Raw genomic sequence first — 19,569 nt, forward strand, 5'->3', positions numbered from 1 at the left:
GATTCCTGGGCACACTTAAAGTCCTTTGCATAGACACCCAGGTGGGGGTGCAATAGGCGTAAGTTGGAAAATAAATAAATTGTGGGTGTGTGTGGAAAATATTATTGCAGTGTAGCTTAGGGATTCATGGTATCCTCTTCTGCTTCCTGGGCGCACTTAGAAGCCGTTGTATAGACGCCGAATTTGGGGTACAACGGTAGTAAGCTAGAAACCACGGCATAGACGCTCCATATGAGGGTACTGTCGGGAAGAGGAACTATGATAGAAATCGCGGTATAGACGCTCCATATGAGGGTACTGTCGGGAGTAGAAACTATGATAGAAACCGCAGCGAAGGCGAGAATAAGTTTGGTTAATTATTTTGTAAGGGGTTTTATTTGTGTATTAAGGGTTGGTTAAATAAAATAAATGGTTAAAATGAATTTCTTTGAGTAATTTCTGTATCCTTCCTAATAATCTCTCACGACCCTGTGTTATCACTCCATGTTCTGGTTCAGTTTCTGGATACTGTGTGAAAAATCCAGTGGCGCCCTAAATAAATTTTAGGGCCGACCAATAGAGCGTCGGATCCCCGTTTCAAATTTAAGAATAAAAGTCAGAACAAAATTAAGAATGAATTAAAGAATAAATCAGAAATGAATTACTAAATTATTAATTAATAATTCTAGGAATGATTTTGGGTTATTAATTAAACATGTAGGCAAAATCTGAATTAATATTACCAGGAACAATTTCGGTTTGTTAATTCATGATTTCAGTGCCATGCGTAAAATTGATCTCTGATAATTGAGTCTTGAGTAAATTTGTTAATTCAGTGTAAATTAAAATCAGTAAAATAATTAAATAAATTGTTTGTAATAAAAATTAATTTAAATCAGGATAATTAATTCAGAGTAAATTTTAATTGTTTAAAATAAAATTATTTGAAGTAAAAATAGAATCAGGAAATTTTTTTTTAAATTTATCTAATTAAAATCATTTACCTTAAAGTTGAAAATAATTCACTTGTAAAATTTGTCAGAAAATTTAGACACAAAAATTTACTACAAAGAGGCACAACTTTGAGAGAGTCGGTCATCTTGTCTCGCGCTAAAACTCCGAGTAGAGGACACTTAAGGTCGAGACTAAAATCTCATTTCATTGCAAAATAAAATAAAATAAAGTCAAATAAATTCTCAGTTTTCAAGCAAAATGAAATAAAGTAATTTGAAATAATTTAGGTACAATAAATTTACTCAGTTATTCAGAGACAATTAAACAATTTAGGCAAAAATAAATTAAATAAAATCAATTTAATAATTCTTAATTCAGAAAATTAATTAAGTAAAATTCATATATAAATTCTGGCTAAGTAAATAGGATAAAATAATTGAACAAAATAACTTGTAAAATCTCGGACTTAACAAAGATTATGTCGGCAGATTATTAAGACCTCTGTCGTCGTATTTTTAATCTATTAATTCAAGATACGAAGACCTCTTGTAATTAAATATTTATTTGTGTATTATTAAGACCACGGCTATAAATTAGTTAAGGAAAATAAATCATGGAATCGATATTAGGATTTATATTAACTTAGAAATGGATTTAGCAAATTAGTTGATGGGATTTTAATTTGGAAAAATTAGGAAATTAATTTATAATCAAATGGAAAAATGTAATTCGGAAAAATTTAATTCGTAAAATTAATTAATAAATTTGGGAAAAATATTTGTGTGTTAGGTTTGGAAATTAAATAATATTGTGTGAGTGCGTGTGATCATTATTACAGTACTGCCTAAGGATTCATGGTATCCTCTGTTTCCTGGGCACACTTAGAGACCGTTTTATAGACGTCCGGGTCGGGGATACAACGGCAGTAAGTTATAGATGCTCCATAAGAGGATACTGTCGGGAATAGTTTTTTTTATAGAAACCGCTGCGTAGACGCCTGGGTCGGGGCGCAGACGGGAATAAGGCTTAGTATCGTGTTGCTTATTATGTAAAAGGGTATTTATTATTGTGCAAGGAGTTAGTTAAATAAATAAGTTTTGAAAATTAATTTTTCTTAATCATTTTTTGATTCCTTCCTAGCGATCTCTCACGACCCGTAGAATTACTTTATGCTCTGGTCCGGTTCCAAGAACTGTGATAAAAATCTTGGTGGCGCCCTTAATTGATTTGTACTTGTTTGTTTAATTGTAATTAATTACTGGGGTCAATTTGGACAGGTAAACCTACCTGTCTCATACTATTAAAGTAAAATTATATATGCTGGGTTATCTTATAACATTTATCTAGATAAATAAATATAAATATAAGTTAATACATCTCTTTTTTTGAATGCTAATTATATGAAGAAAATATTAGTTTACTGCATTCTTGACTTTTTTTGAGTTCATAACTGAGAAAAACTTTTGCTAAAAAAAAAAAATGATGGTTATCTCCAAAAAAATTTTAGAAATATGCTTTTTAAGTAAGGCCGAAAAAAAATCTAGGTAATACTAACACTTACTTTATTATTCAATTAAAAAATTTTAACAAAACCAAAAGTAAATATTAATCAAGTAAGAAAAAAAAATCAAAATCCTAAAAATAATACCGATAAAAAATATCCAGACTTCACGTTTTCTTTGTTGAACGTACATAAAACGTCGAAATTTAGTTATAATCTCAATGATATGAAGAAAAATCGCTCAGGAATTTGTATTTGTCATAAATTAAGGTTTTTTAAGAAACTGGTTAAAAACGTTAACGCTTATGAAGAAAAACAAAGAATATTAAATTTAGCAGTACTTACTCTTTGATATCAGATTTTTTTGCTACACGACAATAAACTCCACGATCCATTAAACATTTACCGCTAATTGGATCAGGTGGTGCCAAGTTAATGTATGGTGATTCTTCAAGAAATGTAATTCTGAGATAAAATTTTTCAGGAACACCATGAGGGGGTGTATGAGAATTTCCAGGCCATACAATATCTTTTATATCAAGTCCATCTTTTTGCCAAGATTTCCAGACACCAATCTAGAAAACAATTTTATTTCTGTATTGTCAATAGTTATTTCTTTATTGTCAATAGTTAAATGCTACAGATCATAACATTTGAGGCACGTGTTCTTTAAAAAAGAAAAATATTAGATCATAAAGTTCTTTTATAAGCAGAATTTCTATATCAGGTCAATAAAAAAGCGTCACTACCCGTGTAAGAATTTAAAGTGACTAATTTCATGAATTATATATTTTGTTGAATATCAGAATAGACTAGTTGCAAGGAGCTATTAAAAAAAATTGTGAAATGACTGATCTTACAGGCTTTTACAAGCTCCAAAATAGAACAATTATTCGCTATTGTTATGGTCAGATTGGACAAACGAATCAAATTTACTTTGGTTTTGGTATTTTTCAACCATTAAACTAAGAACACAGAAGTTTTAGAGAGACAGGTTTTATTGATAAAATTATGACTTAAATTTAGTTTGTAAAATATATTGTTAAACATGAAATTAGTTTACATTGATTTAATTACTTACAAAATTTCATCTACAAGTGAATTAACATTTAAAAATTACATGTGATAATTACATGTGAGAATAGATAATACCTGAAGTTGTTTTGTCATCACATGTGGTTACTTTCATTAATTATTCTCCTCACTATTTTTTCGTAAATTAATATTCTATTTTAATGCAGTTGAAAATTTAATTTGTTCAATGAATTTACTTTAAATTTTCTATAAATTAGTTATTTGTTACACTGTATTTTTTATCAAAATCAAAATTTCATGCATTTATTCAAATTTTTCATTTCTCCATAAGATATATTTTTTATAGTATATTTTGTACGATTTGCACACTTGCAGATATTAGAGACGAAAAGGAATCTGTCATGGAAATCGTCAAGGTATCGAATTTCTGGGTGTTATTAATTTACACTAATTGGGGAAAAACAGTGTCGAATTAGTTGCCTATTTTCTTGAGATTCTACCCTCTCACCTAGGTGGCCTAAACGTATCATTTGGGTCCCCTCTACTCAGGTCATAATGTATTATTGGTATCACACTTACTCTTATTTGCTGTTACACATCGATGTGTTTGCGTACACATACACCTATTTACGTACAGACAACGACATACATATCGTCGATACAAATATAAATAATGCTGTGAAGCGGAAAAGAATAGGAGTTACGGTAATTATTACGTGAAGCGTTCCACATTCACGTAACAGGATATTGGTAGGAAAGGATTGAGAAAGGAATGTAGAGAGAATCATCTTAATGTGAGTTTATAGAATATGCGAGAAAAAATTATCAGATAGCTCGGACTGAGATTCGAACCCACAACCTTCCGAAGATATGTCGGCTACTCTACCATTTGAGCTATCCGGTCTATACTAAATTTCCTTTCGCTTATTCTATATACATTAAGCCACACCGTCCACTCTACCTTCGTGTTATTGAATATAACATTATTTATTTAAAAAAGTACCAATACATCATATAACAATTTTTTTAAAGGTTTGAGCAAGCCTGGTCTCAATTTCGATAGCCGCTAGTGTTTTTTTCTACGTATGGGTCTTGCGGCAGATACTTGGGACCAGATTAAAAATTTAAGTCTAGTTTAAGCTTTTCACCATAATCTGGTACCAGATTATTGCTCAATAATTATACAGGAAACATGAGAATATCTGGCGAATTTTTATTGATGAAGATGCTAACTCTATTCTAGAGAGAGACTGTACTCCTTCTTCGTTCGCTAACGATATTTTACATTACAGTGATTCTCATACATTATAATATTCAAATAGACCGGTAGATAGAACAGGGTTTTCTATAACTATTGAGACACTATAGTTTTGTATACAAAATGCCTTGGTCTTATCAGCCTAGCGAACTACCACTAAAAATTTTCGTTACCGACCCAAACTAAATAATTTCTGCCTCCCGTGACGTCACAAAACGACATGGAGAGGGGGAAAATAAGTAACGAACCTCAAAACCCGAGCATTGATCGACACTTCGATCTATCCCCCGGTGTTTACCGCCACGCTAGATTTTTCTTAGTCAATTATTACCACTATTAGGTGATTACTCACCAAAACTTATTATAAAAAATTCTGATACTTTCTATTACTATTGTTAGGTAATTATTTACTACATTTTATTTTTAATTTTCATTTATTTCTAGTATTAAGCAAGTTATTCTACTATTGTTACTGTTCTATTCTATTGTTAAGTGTGTTAATACCGAAAGTGAATATTTTGTGTAATAAAATCAAGATTATTATAATCGCCGTATTCAAACCTCATTGTTGTAATACAACCATCTACCTACTTCAATCATTTTTATTCAATCAAAAGGGTCAATCAAGGAAGCAGAATTATCACAACAGTTAAGATTGTAAGTAAGTGGAATAAATTAACAGACACGCGTGAGAATTCTTGTCCGATTGACTAAAATAAATCTAAACATACAATATTCATCTGCTCATGGAAGTAGAATATTCCAGAACAGCTTAACCCATTTTTTCGAGGCTTAGTGAACTATAATTCCTATTCGCAAGGTTTAATTGTCTAACAAAGGGAGGATACGACCTTGGGGAAACGGATTTGGATGATCTTTGACGCAGTGATAGTACACCATGTGGGTATACTACCTCTGAAATACTAAAGTGCAATATTAAAAAATGGCTGAGAAAAACGCACTCAAAGTTTACTCAGCACTATAATATATTAATAGGTAAATAATTGATACATTAAATTATTCTTTAATAAAATATTTTTTTATTTTCAACTTCATTTCTATAAATTATCTACGGTGTATATCATGAGATATTTGTAATTCATGAATAATTCTTATAACTCTCATATTCATTATAAGTTTAACTGAAAAATATATACCTGCGCCAGACAATAAGAAGGGTCGAATATGGTATGAGGGTACAATAATTCTTGTCCTCGAGTTATTGTAAACTGTACATCGATTCGAGCTCTGTTGGCCCACCGGAAGAATAGTCATGTTGTTGTCCTTGAACCTATGTTAGTCCCACCACTTTTTCAGAAGCTTGACTATAGCAGTTAGTTTCTGAATTTCGACACGAACAGACGTATTTGTGCAGTGAAATTTACTTTAAAAATTGTTTTATAATTTATAAAATGTCATCAAGCGAAGCCAGTTCTTCTCATGGAGATGAAAACACTCCTGATACATCCTTACATAGTGATTTATCGAAGCAACGGCTAAAAGATGGAGTAGTGTATTATGAAGGTTTACTTCTTGAAAGTGATTTAATTGCAAAAACATCTTCTGACACTCTATCTGAAGATGCTATGTTGATTGGTAGAGAATTATATGATAATACGTTAGATATGTTAAATAAAAAGAAGTTCGTAAGCGATCAAGAATTGATTCATGCTCAAGAAGAATGCCCAGACGGAAATTTTGAAGCAGTAGAAGATAATTCAGTTGATGACTATGTTCCAGATGAAGAAAAAAAAAAACAAAAAATGATGGATTATATTCCTGTGGAATATAAAATTAAAGTTTTAAACATAGCAAAAGCTCACCCTTCATGGAAACTAGAGACATTACAAAAAAATGGATGTAGTCATTTGAAGAGAATGGATCATTTGAAAGTATGGGAAAAAGATGTTGAACATGGTGGAACTAAATTTGATAAATATCATGTGATTGATTCTTGGACGTATGACCACTTCGTCGAGGCAAGACAAAATTATCAACAAGTGACTACACGAAATTTGCAGCAATGGGCTTTAGCTGCAGCCAGCCAGTTTCCTAATCTTCAATTTACAGCGTCCGACCCATGGGTAAAAAAATTTAAACAAAGACACAACATTCGTCAACTCAAAATTACAAAATTTGTAACAGACAAAGAAGTTCACACCATGCCAGAAATTATCGCCTCGGCAGAAATGTTTCGCATTCAAAAAAAAAACAATTGATATCTAACTTCGATAGTGACTTCGTTATTAATACAGATCAAACAGGTATATAAATTTTCTAACGGTTAACTAATTATTTTTTATTCCATTATTAAATTTAATCGAAGTTAATCATTAGATTTTTTAAAATTCATATTTTCAGGATGTCAATACCAATCAATGTTTAATAGGACACTGACGGAAAAAGGAAGCAAAACAGTGTTTGCAAAAGTACAAGACATGACCAAGGTGTCACACTCATATACTGCACAATATAGCATAACATTATCTGGAAAATTACTACCACATGTTTTTATTTGTTTGCAAGAGCCTACAGGTGATTTTGGGCCAAGAATAAAGGAAAACGTAGAAGAATATTTAAAAAAATACAAAAATGTTATTGTCACATCATCAAAATCAGGAAAACTGACAACTACTCTCTATAAAAATTTTCTAGAGAAATGTTTAATGCCATATGTTCAAAAAAATAAATTTCTTTTAATTATTGACTCGTGGACAGGACAAGTGAAGCCAGAATTATATGATGAAATATTTCAGGATGATAAAAAAATGCCTACATGCACATTTAAAGTTATACCTCCAAAATGTACTCCGTTAGTTCAACCATGTGATGTCTATTTCTATAGACAAGTGAAAAATTTTATCAAACGATTGCAAAGTACCGCTGAACTTCTAGACAAGAATTATGAAATTCATTCCCGAGAGGATTGCATAAAAATTCATTCGATTATTCATCACCAATTGTACTTTAGTATTTCAGAGGTAGTATACCCACATAGTGTACTACCACTACGTCAAAGATTATCAAAATCGGTTTCCCCAAGGTCGTATCCTCCCCTTGTAAGTAAATAAATTTTAAGAAAAGTAAAAATTTCTGTCTCAAATAACGCTCAAACAGTAAAGCTGCTCTCAGATGAACGTTGTAAATCCTCTATAAAATTATAAATTTATTGAACATTTAATACTTTAAATAAAATGTACTTAAAACAGTTGGAAAGTGAAATTTTTGCTGTAGGAAATGATATAAATTATAAAACTTGTAAAATTAATTTTTAAGTTGGCAAAAATTGTCACGTTCTCATATAAATTCCTCGAGTATTTATGCATCATAAATCGAAAAATTACACAAATTCTATTGTATGCGTCACAAATCCTAAAATTGTTAAATTATAATCTCCTTACTGTAAAGATATTTATGCAGATGTCATTTATTTTACGATCACTGAGAAGTACTCACAGTAAAATTTGTTGAAAATATAGTAAGAACTTTATCAGTGTATAAATCTTTACAAGTATTACAAATCTATTGTCTGGTACAGACAATATACTTTGTGTGTGTCGGGACGTAAGCCATTAACACGCTGCATGCCCGGGCTAAAGTAAACACAATCCTAACAAAAAACAGTTTCACTGTAAAAGTGGTAACGCGACCGTTGATTCGACAATTGAACCGCGGCGATTGATCCACGACAACTGATCCGACAACAATTCATCTGCACGACAACTGATCCGACGACAATTGATCCGAACTACAATTGATTTGCACGACAATTGATCCGGAAATTGCAGGGATAGGAGGGCGGAGCTCCCTATTTTAAGGACTCTAATAATGCTTATTGTTGTTATTATATAAATTAAATCGTTGGGGTCCAGGGGCAAAGCCCCGGCGGGAGTTGGGGGGCAGAGCCCCCCACTTAAGTAACTCTATTAATTCTTATTGTTGTTACTAGCCGTTCCTACCCGCTTCGCTGGGCGAATTGTCACAGGAAATAAATTAAATTTTATTTTTTTTTATTTTTATATGAACATAAATATGCCCCGCGAATAGAATTGTAAGCATCGATATTATTTGACTTGTACAGATTCCAAATTCCATCAAGTTAGCCTGTACCTTTTATCTATGTGATTTTTCTAACTAATATTAATTGTAACTTTCAATGTGCAATCATTATAATATTTCAGTGGCTCTCTTAGAAAAATGAATAATAATTGTCACGAAGAAAAAAATTTGAAAGAAGCATTGAGTTTCAGTTAAAATAATTGCAGATCTCATAAGTGCAGTTGAAATCTGCCTAGCTTAAAGTGCGATGGATTTTCCGTCAACTAAAATTTTCTTCGTGACGTTAATTTCTTATAGAAAATTATTTGTATATGATTTTTATGAATTCTATTGAAATAAGTAGCCAAATTTCTTTCCCACATCTCAAGTGCTTGGAAAATGCATCCATTTTAATCTGTTACATTCCCGCGATCTCCGCAATAAAATAATTAATCGGTTATAAGATCTGCGAAAATAAAATTAATGTAAAATTCTTAGTTCATTGACTGAATAACTACATGTAATTCTAAATTTTGAAAACATTACAATGACTTTTTCTCCGCTGCTAAAGAGACGATTGTTATAAAGAAATTTTTACTGAATCTATTGAAATTTAATAGATATGTCGTAAGTTTCATGTCTCAAGAAGTTCTAGTTTATAAATGAAAACATTTTTTACATACTATTCACCACTCTGACATAACCTACACATGAAGTCAATTATCTCGAAATTCGTTTTTAGCTGATATCTAATTATTACGAAAGAAAAATATTTAAAACGGTTGACGTTGGAGGCTGAATAATTACTGAAAGAGCGGAAAAGCGGGAATCAGGTTTAGGTCTGGATATCTCAATTAAAACGCGTAAATAATTATCAAAATTAACACTATAAATTTATTTACACTAAATACAAGTTATATTTAATATGTTAAATAGCGGATTGTTTAAATAAAAGCGGATTTATAATACACAGCGGATTTATAATACACAGCGTGGTTAGCACAAGCGATACCGGTTGACACGTGGGTGAACACTCTGCCAGCACTGGAAAAGCGGTGAAATAAATGCACAAATAACACAATTTATCTGTAACAAATAAGAGCGAATTATTAGCGGTTAATTTAATCAATTTAAATTATAAAAATAGCGAAATGCGGTTAATTAACAATAAGCGAAAGTAAAGCGGAATTAATGGCGACTTGTTGCAACGAAAGCGTGGAAGCGAAAAAATAATAACAATAGTTCGTCTTCTTCCTCGTTGAGTTGGGGAAGAAGGCTATTGCGCATGTCTAGCGGGAGCGATCAGCCAATAAAGCGGTCGATTCATGGCGTAATCGAGAGGCTGATTTTCTATTGGTGGTTTGATTTTTGCGGGAACTAGCGGTGGACAGGTGCGTCTCTTGAATTTAGGAGTCCCCCAGGAGCGAGTTAATCGCTACTGGGCCTTGTTCACCGAACAGAGGCCATCTCTGTAATTTCCTGTTTCTCTTGAGATTCTTTCAAATTTTATATCTGTAGGAACTGTATTTGAAGAATATTAATTTTTTGATAATTAACACCCCAACACTACTATATAGGGGAGGAATTTCCTAAGATCCTATTCGAGATGATTCCTACTGTAGAAATTCTACATTATAAATGAAAGATTCCTACCAAATGTCGAGTCTGTAGAGGTTACAGTTTGGAAATAGAAATTTAACATTCTTGCACCCACCCCCGCAATCCTTCTTGGCGGAGGTTATTGCAAAATCTGCTCTTAGGTCATTTCTGGATCACATATAGAAGACTCTAGCTAAATTTGGAGTCTGTAGGAGCTATAGCTTAGAAATAAAAAATTTTCATTGTTAATACCCACCCCCGCAACCCCCTGTGAGGTAAGCTGTCGTAAAATTCGTTCATAGACTATTTCTACATCTCTTGCAGAAGATTCCTTCTAAATTTGGAGTCTATAGAGCTATATTTTAAAAACGGGAATTTTTGATTTTCAACGCCCCCGCAATCCCCTTTGAGGGAAGAATTTCTTTAAATACGTTCTTAGCTTACCTCTATATAGCAAAAGTAATATTTCTACCAAGTTTCACGTTTCTAAGTTCTATGGTTCCCGAGATTTTGTGATGAGTGGCTATATAGTTGGGATTAGGGGAAAAGCCCCGGCGGAGCTCCCTACTTTTATGACTAAATGCTTATTGTTGTTATTATATTAATTAAATCGTTGGGGTCCAGGGGCAAAGCCCCGGCGGGGGTTGGGGGGGCCCCCCCACTTAAGTAACTCTTTTAATGCTTATTGTTGTTATTGAATCAATTAAATCTTTGAGGTCCAGGGGCAAAGCTCCGGCGGGGGTTAAATATTGTTAAATGAGCACAACACGATGACGAGTATTTGTGTTGGTCTATTTACGAGTAAACACACATACGAATCTTGCTAAATGAGCACAACACGATTACGAGCATTTGTATTGGTCTATTTACGAATAAACACACATACAAATCTTGTTAAATGAGCACTCCACGATTACGAGCATTCGTGTTGGTCTATTTACGAGTAAACACACATACAAATCTTTTTAAATGAGCACACCACGATTACGAGCATATGTATTGGTTTATTTACAAATAAACACATATACAAATCTTGTTAAATAAGTAGAAGATTTCGAATAAACACACACAACAACCATGATAAAAAGGCACAATACGGTAACAAGCAAGTGCAGCTGTTTCAGAATTTAAATACCATAAGTGATTTTTAAATTTATGTAAAACAGCTTCCAAAACTTTTTTATCAATTGTTCTGTATTGATAAACAACTTTTAAAAACTGCAAATCTAAATTTGGAGATAATGCTGCACGAGTCACCGCAAACCAAAAAGGCACATAGATAAACACTATAAATAAACAAATATCTAATAGATTTTTTCTCAATTGTGTATCTAGTTCATAAATATCTCGAAACGTGTAAATTTTTAGAGTGTAAATCGCCTTAGACATCCAGCGAGCATGATGAAAGGCTCCTGGTTTGTAAAATTTGACTTTTTCAACATCCATTGTGCCAAGGAAAATTTGACATAATTCTAAGAGCTCTTTGTAGTCATCTCGAGGTAAGATTGAGCACAAAAACTCTTGAACTTTAGCATTTGTTTCTCCAACCTTCTTTAATAATTTCTGAGGAATTTTATTTCCTGCTAAGAAATTATTATATTTGGTTTTATCGAGAGTACTCCAATTTTCCTGGAACTTCTTAAACAATGGAACGTTTGGCCCATCAGTACCTGGTATTTTCGTAATAAAAACACAATTCAAAACTAGCTTGTAAATGTGATGTCTGCAAGGTAAGTACAAAAGTTCCGTTTATAACATTTGCTCCAAAATAATCGCCGCTCCACTTCGACTTCCCAGATTTGAGGGAGTTGTATCACAACAAACAGCTTTGATATTATCAGTTAATCCCCATTCTTGAACCACATTGAAAATTGCTTGTGCCTGTGTAATTCCTTTCCCATCTGGTAACGCTGGTACGCTTAATATTTTTTCTATGGTATTACTTCTAACTATGATTGGTACTCGATCGACCTTTTTGCAAGAAAAACCATCAGGTATCAACTTTCCATCCCAATGCACTACCGCCGGACCAACTTCAATCTCGCCAAATTCTCGTCTTATTCGTTCAGCAGCTTCTTTTCTAAATTTCGATCGGTATTCATTGAATGACGTTTTGTTCAAAATTAAAGCACTAGTATTAACTCCTAGGGCTTCTGATATAACTGATATTAGTCGAACAGAATTTCTATAAGAAATATTGCAACTATCTAAGGCAGCCACAACGTCTTCAGTAAAAATATTAATAGTTCCTCTCTCATTTTTAGCTTCATAATTTCGTCCTTGAACTTCAAACATTGACAGCGTGCTTTGGTGCGAAGTAGTTGTAGTTGACTTAGCACTTAAAGCTTGCTCACCACTCAAAGGCGGCTCGCTAGTACTTTTAGAGCTTGATGGTAAAGTCACATCTAAAGAGTTAATAAGAAAATTATCATTCCAAGTTTATCAAATCATACAATATTTCTTACTTTAAACAAATACTTTTATTAACTACCTGAATTTGAACGATATTCATCATCGGTTATCAAATTAACATTATTATCGTTTCCGGATATATTTTCATCTGACGTTTGAGTCGTATTGGTATGATCTTGCTCGAATATCGGTTTTTCTGAAATTAATAAAGTATTTTAATATCCAATATTTAAACTACATCTGAATTAGTATGCTCGTTGAATACTCTTACTTACCTAATAACTGACGAGTATTACCAATTTCTTTGCACACGCGTAAATGATATTTTCTATCTGTTTTTTGGTCAAATAAAAAGTTTAACGCTTCACTATCAGCTATATATTGAACGTTTCCGTGTGCGATGTCAAATAATGTTTCAAGAAACTCAGAAAACTCGCGTTCTACTGTTGGATTTGGATTTTTTTGTAAGTTTCTATACTTATCATACAGTTTTTCGACTTTTTTTACACATCTTGAAACAATTTGTATTTTAATTCCAGCTCTAGACCAAAATTTAGTAACTTCTCCAATAACAAATTGATAACTTGCTGTAAGTGTTTTTTTTGCTTCTCTTGTTTGATAAAATAACAATTGTAGTACTTGTTTGTTAGTTGATAATTTATTGCCGCTGATTGTTTCGGTTGGTTCTCTCAAAAGAAACATTGGATTTCTCAAGCTCACAGAAGTATTCATTTTTTTTTTTGAAAAATTATATTAAACAGTATTTTTGCTGAATGAGTTAACACTAATAAAGTTTATCAAACAAACATTTCACCGAGAGGTTATAGACTCAAAGGATATGAAGTTCTCTCACGTTACTCACAGATGGCGTTAGATTATAAAACGAATAAATTTAAAACGTGATTGCTTTTAGTTTTTTCGTTTAATTGCCTTAAATTCACAAACTTTAAAAAAGAAAATTATTTAAACACTTAAATTTATGTAGAATCACGTTTATATACGGCCTATTAGAGTTACTTTATAATTATATTGCAAACAAAAAGCGATAGTAAATAAAAAAACAGGAACATGATGAATTTAACTATGAATACAACTTTATCGTTGAATAACTTTTAAACCGTAAATTTTATCGCAAAAAGCATTCAGATCTTTTTTGAAGAGCGTTAAATTTCCTACAAAAAACAGCTGTCAAAGTATTTTTAGCTACATTTGTTTCGGTGGAAAAAAATTAACTGCAAAAAGTGCAAAAATCCCATGTTATTTAAATGGGAAATGTATTATGATTCAGGAATGGGTTAATGTGAATATTAAGGGCTGGTTTGGGTCGGATATTTTTTTTTAGGTCATAACCTAAAAATTTGAGGGGCGTTCGCAGAACAAAATCCAATTTGGGAAATAACGGACACCCTAATCAATAGTCATTAACAAATTTTCAGTTGATTATTTTATTTCAGACGAGTAGGATCGTCGCTTTTATTCCCAAAAATAGTATTATCTAAAATAATTAATAAATTGAATTTTTTACGTAGAAGTTGAAACGAATCATAGTTTTTGTGATAATTATAAATATTTGATAGATAGATAATAATTTTATTGGATTCTGGAGCCTAGGCTCCCTCAGAACTATCATCAAATATACATTTATAATTAGTATGATGTACAGAGTGTTAGATACATAAAAATAAAATCAAAATAAATATAGTAATTAACAGTAATAACATGTTAATCATGTTTATAAATAATACTTGTGTTATACAAAGCTCAACAATCTTCAATAGCAGTAATAAACGTTGATAATTATAATTTAACAAATAATAATAAAAAATGCCGTTAAAATTCTCTAAATCAGAACGTGGTGGGTTAATATTAATACACAAAGGTTATTTGCTCACGAAGAAAAGTGTCAATAAGAATGATGTCACTAGGAGTCGTATTAAATATAAGAAGCAAGCTTTCCTAGCCTTAATTCTATCCATGTCATGTATAATCAAAAGTTATTACCACTAGTATATATTATGGCTCTAAATAAATCTGAAAAAATATATAGTTCTATGTTAAAAGTTATCAAGGATGCTCAACCGAATTTGAATCCGAAAAGAATTATAGTAGATTATAAACGTGCATTTATTGTCACTTTCTCAAATTTATTTCCACGATATTTAATAACGGGCTGTTTGTTTCATTTCACACAATGTGTTTATCGACATGTACAGCAATGTGGTTTGCAAGTTAATTATAACACAAATTTAAAATATCAGCAAAATATAAAAATGATTATGGCACTTGCGTACGTTCCTGTGGAAGATGTAGTACCGGCTTACGAGAAGCTGTTGGCATCGCCGTTTTTTGATGAGCATGTTGATGAATTGAATGAATTCATAGCATACTTTGATCGTACTTGGATCGGAGAACGAAAACGTAGTGGTAGTAGCAGGAAAAAGCCGTTATTTGAATTAGAACTATGGAACTGCTATCAAACGATTGTCCATGGGTATTAAGAAGTAATAATGTTGTCGAAGGATGGCATAGCTCATTAAATAAAAGATTTGGAACATTTCATGCTGTTTTTAGTGATTTCATGGATGTAATTAAGGATATTCAGGTTTTAACAGAGACAAATATATGAAAAATTGATACTGGTGTAAATGTATGTAATAAACGGAGAAAAGAATATATTGATAAAGATGAACGAATCAAATATGTTATCGAACACTATGATAAAAACGATAAATTAAAATTTCTGAAGTCGGTAGTGAATAATTACTTAAAGAGCGGAAAAGCGGGGATCAGGTTTAGGTCTGGATATCTCAATTAAAACGCGTAAATTATTATCAAAAATAACACTAGGAATTTATTTACATTAAATACACTCAATATTTAATATGTTTAATAGCGGATTGTTAAGATAAAAGCGGATTTATAAATTACAGCGTGGTTTGCAAAAGCGAAGCCGGTTGATACGTGGTTGAACACTTTGCCGGCACTGAAAAAGCGGTGAAATAAATGCACAAATAACATAACTTATCTGAAACAAACTAAAGCGAATTATTAGCGGTTAATTTAAACAAATTAAATTATTAAATAAGCGAAATGCGGTTTATTAACGAAAAGCGAAAGTAAAGAAATACTAATGGCGACTTGATGCAGCGAAAACGTAGAAGCGAAAGATAATAACAATAGTTCGTCTTCTTCCTCGTTGAGTTGGGGAAGAAGGCTATTGCGCATGTCTAGTGGGAGCGATCAGCCAATAAAGCGGTCGATTCATGGCGTGATCGAGAGGCTGATTTTCCATTGGTGGTTCGATTTTTGCGGGAACTAGCGGTGGACAGGTGCGTCTCTTGAATTTGGGAGTCTCCCAGGAGCGAGTTAATCGCTACTGGGCCTTGCTCACCGAACAGGTAGCCACAGTGCTAAATTTTAAGTAGATATTAATAATCGTTATAATGTAATATTAATGAATAATGGATATTTATATTAAATTTATGTTAATTTTGTGTCATATAAAAAAAATAATATCATTATATTCATATGTTTTTAGTTTATCGAATAAATTTTGAAATTATGTAAATAATTTTATTGTGTATATTTTTATTAATCGGATCGAATAAACACACACAACAACTATGATTATCCGCAGATCAATTGTCGTGTATTTAAATTGTCATCGGATCAATTGTCGTGCGGATGAATTATCGTTAGACGTATTGTCCTCGGATCAATCGTCGTGCGGATCAATTGTCGCGCAGTTCAATTGTCGGGCGGTTCAATTGTCTGCGGATCAATTGGTCTGGAACCTTAAAAAGTTGCGCCAAGTCCACATTCATAAGACTCATATCATTAACATTTGCCCTTTGCAAAAAAAAATTAAGACTCATTTCAATTAGTTTCATTCTTTACAAAAAGATAAGAAATACAAAAAAATACCCTGATAGCCACACTTTCTCTTCAAGACTTGGAATATCCGTGATTATTAAGGCCAAGACTTTCGCAGTTGATTAAATGAGCATTAATATGTTTAACCTGAAATTTGAATGAATAAAAAACGCCAACTTCCTGGCCCTAGTGATCATAGTAAAATTAACGGAAAGTTTACAAGGCTTGCTGTTCCGAGTATTGTCGGTAACATGCTGTAAAGTTTTACAGTAAGGGACAAAAAGCTAGTGCCGTTTTTAGAGGAAAAGAAATCCGAAAAGTTTGCTCTACAATAAGTTGCTGTAAAGATACCGGTATATTTCTATGAAAAATTATGGCTAATTTTGCTTTAAGTTTTTTCGGGTAAACCCATGACTGTAACTTATATGAAAATTGCTATTTTTACTTTTGATTTTAAATAAATATTTGTTAACAGTTAACAGATATTCATTAATCGTTAATGAATATTTATTAACAGTTAATAAATTGTACTTAATAAATTACTTATCAATAACTGTTAACAAATATTTATTAACATTTAATAAATCGTATTAAATAAATAATTTATTAATTGTAAATAAATATTTATTAAATCCTATGATGCTAAAAAATCATTTATTAACAGTTAATAAAGCTTATTAAATATAAATGAATTCTTCTATCAGTGTAACACTATACGGAAATCATATATAAGGTGAAAGACCCAGTTATTGACACTGGCCAAGTTGTTTGACACTTGCAATTTTATTCTAATTGAAAAAATAAAATATTCTCAAAACACCAATTATCTTAAAATTTATAATTCAAAAATTATATTTATTAATTTATCATAATTAATTTGTTTTTTTCAGTTAAAATAAAATTGCAAGTGTCAATAACTAGGCCAGTGCCAATAACTGAATCTTTTACCTTAGTCATATATAATTTTTATTACTCCAGTGGGTATTTTGTAACTACTATAAAACATTCTTTCTGTTTATCTAAGAGTCTGTTATTCCAATGATTAATGATCTTTCAATCCATAGTATTTTGCGGATGAAATAATAGGACCTGTATTAACTTATGAAAAAATTAAATTTCACAAAAATTCATAGTTTCGTCAAGTTTAAAAATTGTAACCCAGGCCCTCCAGCAATATATAGTTTCATATACTAAACAAATAATTCCATCAAAATTTGAGCTTTTAATTCTGATTCTACTGCTATTATTTCCGTAATTTTGAAGTAATGATAAATTTTAAAGCAACGGAAAACTTAAAAAATTTCTTAGGATCATTTTTGCGATTTTATGTATGCATATATATATATATATATATATATATATATATATATATATATATATATATATATATATATATATATATATATATATATATATATATTAGGGTGTGCCAAAAAAATCGGATATTTTTTTTTTCACTTTCCGCTCAAAATATCGTAGAAGATGTCGAAACGAAAGGCCTGCCCAAGAGAGTTCTTAATTTTAATTTTGAGAGGTCCTCCATCGATTCTGAAGTTTTTCCCATTTAAATAACACAGGAAAATTTTTTTTTTTTCATTTTTACTGCCGCAACGTCTGAAGATTCCATTTTTTCATAAAATAAACTATTAGACCTCATTTGAGATTAAATTTTGAACAAAAAATTTCATTGGGTCATATTGCTACCATTGAAGCCTGACTTTTTATAAAGCTTTACAGTATCAATTTTCCCCAAATTTCGTGTTTTTCGTAATTTTTAGCTAAACTATCCAATATAGAACAAAAAGTCGAATCACAATTTTGTAGTTCAATTGATGCACTACAAAAAACATTCCGATAAATTTTTTGTATCATCAATATTTTTAAAGTTACAGACCAAAAAAATCCTAGTTTTCTAATTTTTAGCTTTGTTCAAGTGAACCATCGATAAAAATATTTGGTTCTTATTTTTTAGTACATCAAATTTGCTACAAAATTGTATAAGAAAGATTCGTTGTCTCCGCAATAGCTCAGAGTAACAAGCCTGATAAGTCATATTTCCATAATTTTTCAACTATATTTTCCAAATTATTGACGATAAATGACAAATTTCAATTAAAAATTTAAAGTATATTTAATTCTCTAAAAAGTGAGCTTAGATTAATTTTTTACATTATAACTTGCTTAATAAGTCAACAAATATTATTGTTATTTATTTCGTTTTTGGTCTATTGAGGTTATTTAACCAATTCTCAAGACAACCCTGATTAAGTAAACATATTGAAAATGATTTGACACATTTCACTCCTACAAGATATATTATTAAAAATAAGAAAATTGAATGATCAACAAGTGTTTAATATAATAAAAAATCTAATCCTTTCTGATGCTTTTTGTTTCTTTTTTCGCATAAGAGAGTATTACCGACAAATTATGTTTTTTTTTTAAATACCTCAACGTTTTCATGATAGTATTTTTATTTTTATTGTGCGTTTTTATTGTATTTTAAGTTATTTTTTTTTTCGTATCTATTTATTTATTTATTACCATTGTTGCAAAGAAACATAATTGTTCAACAAATTACTTTAGTCACATAGTAATCAGGAATAAAACCTTCCATATCTAACCTTTCACAATTTTACATTGTAAAACTTATTACATTTTTACTAATCTTTATGACATATTAAATTATAAAAAAAATTTTGTATTCCATATTTACGTGTTCATATTAATATTAACTTTTGTATGGAACTTTTCACTTTCTGTTAAAAAGAGTTATCATTACTGGCTGAAGTTTAAAGTCAAATTCAAATTTTCTACTGAATTCTCAACTAATGCCCTCTGAGTATTTATTGACTTTTTGCGTAATCGATCAATTATCCGCATGAAATCGGCCGTTAGAGGACTCTATTGTCTTTCATTA

At 31.1% G+C, this 19,569-nt stretch overlaps 1 protein-coding gene across 1 annotated transcript; it reads right to left on the bottom strand.

The window, feature by feature from the left end:
* Positions 1–12,097: 12,097 nt before the first annotated feature.
* LOC123265999 lies at positions 12,098–13,508 on the bottom strand. Its single transcript, XM_044730026.1, has 3 exons — positions 13,052–13,508; positions 12,856–12,972; positions 12,098–12,769 (listed from the first exon to the last, which is right to left on the bottom strand). Exons 1-3 carry the CDS (start codon positions 13,506–13,508, stop codon positions 12,114–12,116), a joined length of 1,230 nt encoding a protein of 409 aa, XP_044585961.1. The 3' UTR covers positions 12,098–12,113.
* Positions 13,509–19,569: the final 6,061 nt, after the last annotated feature.

This window comes from Cotesia glomerata, linkage group LG5 (assembly GCF_020080835.1).
Source record: "Cotesia glomerata isolate CgM1 linkage group LG5, MPM_Cglom_v2.3, whole genome shotgun sequence".
In the NCBI taxonomy this organism is placed as follows: Eukaryota; Metazoa; Arthropoda; class Insecta; order Hymenoptera; family Braconidae; genus Cotesia; species Cotesia glomerata.

Coding starts and splice junctions, on each gene's coding strand:
- LOC123265999 (XM_044730026.1), bottom strand. CDS start 13,508: ATGAATACTTCTGTGAGCTTGAGAAATCCAATGTTTCTTTTGAGAGAA. Junction 12,973..13,051: donor TAATACTCGTCAGTTATTAG/GTAAGTAAGAGT, acceptor TATTAATTTCAG/AAAAACCGATATTCGAGCAA. Junction 12,770..12,855: donor TGAATATCGTTCAAATTCAG/GTAGTTAATAAA, acceptor TTAACTCTTTAG/ATGTGACTTTACCATCAAGC.